Genomic DNA, 4,243 nt, shown 5'->3' with positions numbered 1-4,243 from the left:
CATGTAAACAGAGAGGAAGAGGAGGGAGGAGGAAGAAGAGGAGGAGAAGGACTAGGGTACATACAGCTGCCTCCTTGGTCTTGAACTCCTTCTCTCTCTGCAGGCGGTACTGTTCGATCTCAGCCTGAGCTTCTTCCTTCGCCTGCTTCAGTCGCCGATTCTTACCTGCACACGTCACAACACGAGAGAGAAACCATTTAAAGACTGGACTCAGATCAGTCCGCAGGTTTACAGGTAACGGGTGGAGGACGGTGGAAGTTTAATGTCTGCAGATGAATTGATGCGCGGGTTATTAACACTACTGTGACTCTAGGTCACATGAGCTCAGTGTTTCACCATCAGGAGACCGGAACCACACTGATCATGTGATAAAAAAAACTGCACAGAAACAGACACCCGCGCATGAATCATGGGCTGACCGGAAGTGAACACCCTGCAGTTACCGACCGTGTTACGGTTCTGACCCGGTCACGGATCCGTTACATTGCCGCGAGTTTTCTCCTCACAATGGAAACAGACCTGCTTCTACCCCGATCTGAGTCGGATCGGGCAAAGCTATAATCCCCTCCCTGACGTGCTCAGGGAGGTGCCAGCAGTCTGACGGAGGACCGATCCGATGATGCTGTACCGAGTCCGGTCCGTGTCTGACGTCAGAAGAACGCGAGCAGCCAGTGAAACTGTAAATTCACCGAATTACAGACAGAGTTCTGCCTTACACGGTTTCTGCTCCCTGTCAAAGGTAACAGTGGCCCCGCTGCGGGCTCGGCGCCCAGAGGGCCGGACTGGTACTCACGCTTGCGGGCCTCGGCCACCTTCTCGGCCGCCCTCTTCTCGGCCTGCAGCAGCTGCTGGATGCCCTGAGACTGGCTCGCCATGCTGGGTCACTCTGCGCGGACACACGGAGCAAGGTCGACGGAGGATTTGTGCTGCTTCTACCTCCTCTGTGGCCGCAGTCAGCTGATCTCACGTCACGCTGCAGACGGTCACGTGAGGAGAGTCTGCGTCTTCTTCTGTGCTCAGCATGCTGTGTATCAGCGCCCCCTGCTGGGCTGGAGGGAGGTTCTCACAGTTTCTCTCCACAGTAGCTCCATCATTAATAAATAATATTTACATTTTTAAATACTAATGTAAGTTAGATTTTTATTGATTGTTCAGATTTTTAAACCACAAAAAAAAAGAAAAGAGAACAAAATGAGACCAAAATATGACCGACAAACATAGAACAGCTGACAGCAGCTACATGTGACAGCCTTGAGCTCAAAGATCATAAAACAGAGAAGTCCTTTTTCATCACTGCCAGAGAGAGCAAGATGAAGCAGCCATTTATTAACATCAAGAGTCACTAAAAATTAAATGACCATAAATAAAAGAGAGACTCAAAAACTGATCACATACAAGCAGGTAAGACAGGTGTGTTCACAGGTGTGAAGACTCTTCTGTGCTTCCATTAGACTTGTTCCATGAAGGCGGACAAAAGCAGGGTCAGTTCTCCCAGCCTTCAGTCAGAAAGCTTATTAAAGGCGTTTGTGAAACGCCAGAGTTAGATTTCCTTCACTCCCCAAACTGCTCCTCACCTGTAATTGCCTCCAGATACCTGCCTTAGTAAATATTATCTACCCTAATCCTTGACATTTAACCAGCAAGTGACCTGAACTTCACAGGAAGTCAGAACCTCTGGACAGTGGCTATGAATCGACACACCAGTACCATCTGATAAAGCTCCGTCCCTAGTACTGGTAACAAAGGTGATGATGACAAACATAGAGGCAGCTCCTGGGTGAAGCTAAGCATGAAGTTCTGTCCGAAGCCCACAAGGGATGACAGCTCCTGTAGAGGTCTGTGGAAGCAGCTGTCTGACCTCTATAAACACTGGATCACATCTGTCTTTTTGGCAGAAATGCTCATTTCAAGGCTTCAAAACGAGACTTCACAACAGCCCGGCCCATGTCTTAACTGTGCTTGCTCGTGGGAAACCGACAGGAAGTGTCAGCTGCCGTGGTAACAGGAAGAGGAGGAAGCAATTCTGTACAACTAAAACACAAATGAAGCAAAAAAGTTCAAATGTAAAACCTCACTACATATTAATTTACACGCATGTTATTGTAGCATTGTTATAGTGATACTGATATCACCATTATTAATAAAGAGAGTGCCGATGTCATCAACAGCAGTGATGACATTGGCGTGTCTGTGTACACGGCTTCAGTTTGATTAAAGCTTTATTGTTTCTGATGTGATCAGTTCTGTGAGGAGATCCTTCCTGATTTCCAGTATAAATAAAATTAATACAGTTGTCATGGCAACATTTCGGGCTCCTGTATTTTTCAGCTTCTCTAACGCAAAGGGCGACTTCTCAGTTGGCATCACCAGACAGCCACACATCAGGATCAGCTGTAAGTTTGTCACGGAGAAAGTACCGGAGCAGCTTTCAGTCAGATCCATCCCAAAAGGTCTTACATCAATATTTAAGTGACTTCATAAACTTTGTTTGTGGGTTAGTTTATTCAGAAGCAGGCAGTGCACCATACTGTGTTTCTTATAAGAAGAACACTTCTTTCACCATAGCCGTTTAACATAAACTTATTTTTGTAATTTTACATTTATGTTCTGCTTCTCATGTTCGTTGTGTAATGAATTATTAATCTCTGGCTCTCTTCCACAGCATGTCTTATCCCATCATCCTCCCCTCAACCCAACTGGTCGTGGCAGCTGGCTGCCCCTCCCTGAGCCTGGTTCTGTCGGAGGTTTCTTCTTGTTAAAAGTGAGTTATTCCTTCCCACCGTTGTCAAAGTGCTTGCTCATAGGGGGTCATATGATTGTTGGATTTTTCTCTGTATGTATTATTGTGGGTCTACCTTACAATACAAAGCGCCTTGAGGTGACTGTTGTTGTGATTTGGCGCTGTGTAAATAAAATTGAATTGAATTTATGAATTCCTCATACAGCGTGTTTTTCTTTTTTACATGCATTTGGAAATGATCAGTTCTTGGTTTCTGCTGTATTGTACTGTTGGACAGTTTTCATCTTATAATGTCATGAATATTCTTAAAAATGTCATATGCACCATCAATATGAACATTTTCTCAGTTGTGGATGAACAGGTCATTTTTAAAAGAACTCGTGGTTTCCTCTGGCCTTACATGTCTTAGTTCTTCCTCCGGTTGCTTTCTCTTGTAATAATTAGTGTCATAAACTGCAAACAGTGGCAGCTCCAGTGATGTCATTAATAGTGAGCTGATTATTACATTTCTCTTTCATTCCTTGTAAAAAATACAGTTATTATATATGATAAGTTATCAGTCACAGTTCTCATACTGTCCAAAACCATGTCATCTAAATTTACTTCAGATTACACCCCACAGTAATCAGATTACACTCCACAGTAAACCAGATTTTCTGACTGTCTTTTGGCCGGTCAGAGGAGTCGTGACTGTCAGTGGTGGGCCGGTCTGTATTTTTCTGTATTCCTCTGAGTGATTCTTTGTTCTGTAGTGATCATAAAGCGATTTCGGGTTTCTTGTTTCTCTGATTTGTTTTGGCGACAGCACCTGAGACCATCTGTGGAACTAACCTGAGGTTGGATCTGAATTTCACCTACTGTGATTTGGCCTGTTCCTGAAATTGAAGGTTGACCAATGTTTTCAATTTAGACCTTTACATTCAAATTAGGATTATTTAATGTTTCCAGTATGAAGCGTGAACACAGTGAGCCACACCCACCGGAGGTCTGAGGCTGACACCCACCGCTGATGCCGTCGAGTCCAACGAGAACGACGCATTCTGACTGGCTCTCCCAACACCCTGAAAGACACCAATATATTCCTTAGTTCCCTCCTTCCTTCCTTCCTCCCTCCCTCAGTTCCTTGCCTTTGGAGTTCCTTGGGCTTTGGAGCGTGATGTCACGGCCACGCCCCCTCCCGCCATGACAGTAGGCCAGACAAAGCACACGGAAGCGTCAGCTGTGGTTCGTAGGTACTGTGTTGTCGGTTGCAACGGTAGATCACATGATAGGGAAGGCAAGAAGCTGGAAAATGGGCTCTCTTTTCATCGTTTCCCCTCCTGGAGGCAACGGGAGGGATCTCATGTATCCGATAATACTAAACGAAGATGTCAGGCTTGGATTGCAGCGGTCAGACGAGCGGATATCGAGTTCTCTGCCATCCCCAAACGAGAGCAATTGCCCACCTGAGAATTCATGTTGAGCGAGTAATAGGTAGTTTGCGTAACAAGTTCAAAATGCTAC

The 4,243-nt window shown here is 45.4% G+C and overlaps 2 protein-coding genes across 2 annotated transcripts in view; both read right to left on the bottom strand.

Annotated features, from left to right (window-relative positions):
- The window catches only part of atp6v1g1 (ATPase H+ transporting V1 subunit G1), a 2,343-nt gene extending 1,405 nt beyond the window's left edge, over positions 1 to 938 (bottom strand). The window contains exons 1-2 of the mRNA XM_005750704.1: positions 794 to 938; positions 65 to 165 (exon numbers count right to left, since the gene is read on the bottom strand). Of these exons, the coding sequence (XP_005750761.1) occupies positions 65 to 165; positions 794 to 875 (183 nt within the window). The 5' untranslated portion in view covers positions 876 to 938. The remainder of the gene's footprint in view (positions 1 to 64; positions 166 to 793) is intronic.
- Positions 939 to 990: 52 nt separating this feature from the next.
- Positions 991 to 4,243, bottom strand: part of epb41l4a (erythrocyte membrane protein band 4.1 like 4A) — a 10,589-nt gene continuing 7,336 nt past the window's right edge. Inside the window, exons 21-22 of the mRNA XM_013915299.1 lie at positions 3,721 to 3,801; positions 991 to 2,031 (exon numbers count right to left, since the gene is read on the bottom strand). Of these exons, the coding sequence (XP_013770753.1) occupies positions 1,950 to 2,031; positions 3,721 to 3,801 (163 nt within the window). The 3' untranslated portion in view covers positions 991 to 1,949. The remainder of the gene's footprint in view (positions 2,032 to 3,720; positions 3,802 to 4,243) is intronic.

This window comes from Pundamilia nyererei, unplaced genomic scaffold (genome assembly GCF_000239375.1).
Source record: "Pundamilia nyererei isolate P.nyererei 1_Seehausen unplaced genomic scaffold, PunNye1.0 scaffold00285, whole genome shotgun sequence".
NCBI lineage: Eukaryota > Metazoa > Chordata > Actinopteri > Cichliformes > Cichlidae > Pundamilia > Pundamilia nyererei.
This window is presented reverse-complemented; position numbering and strand designations above follow the sequence as displayed.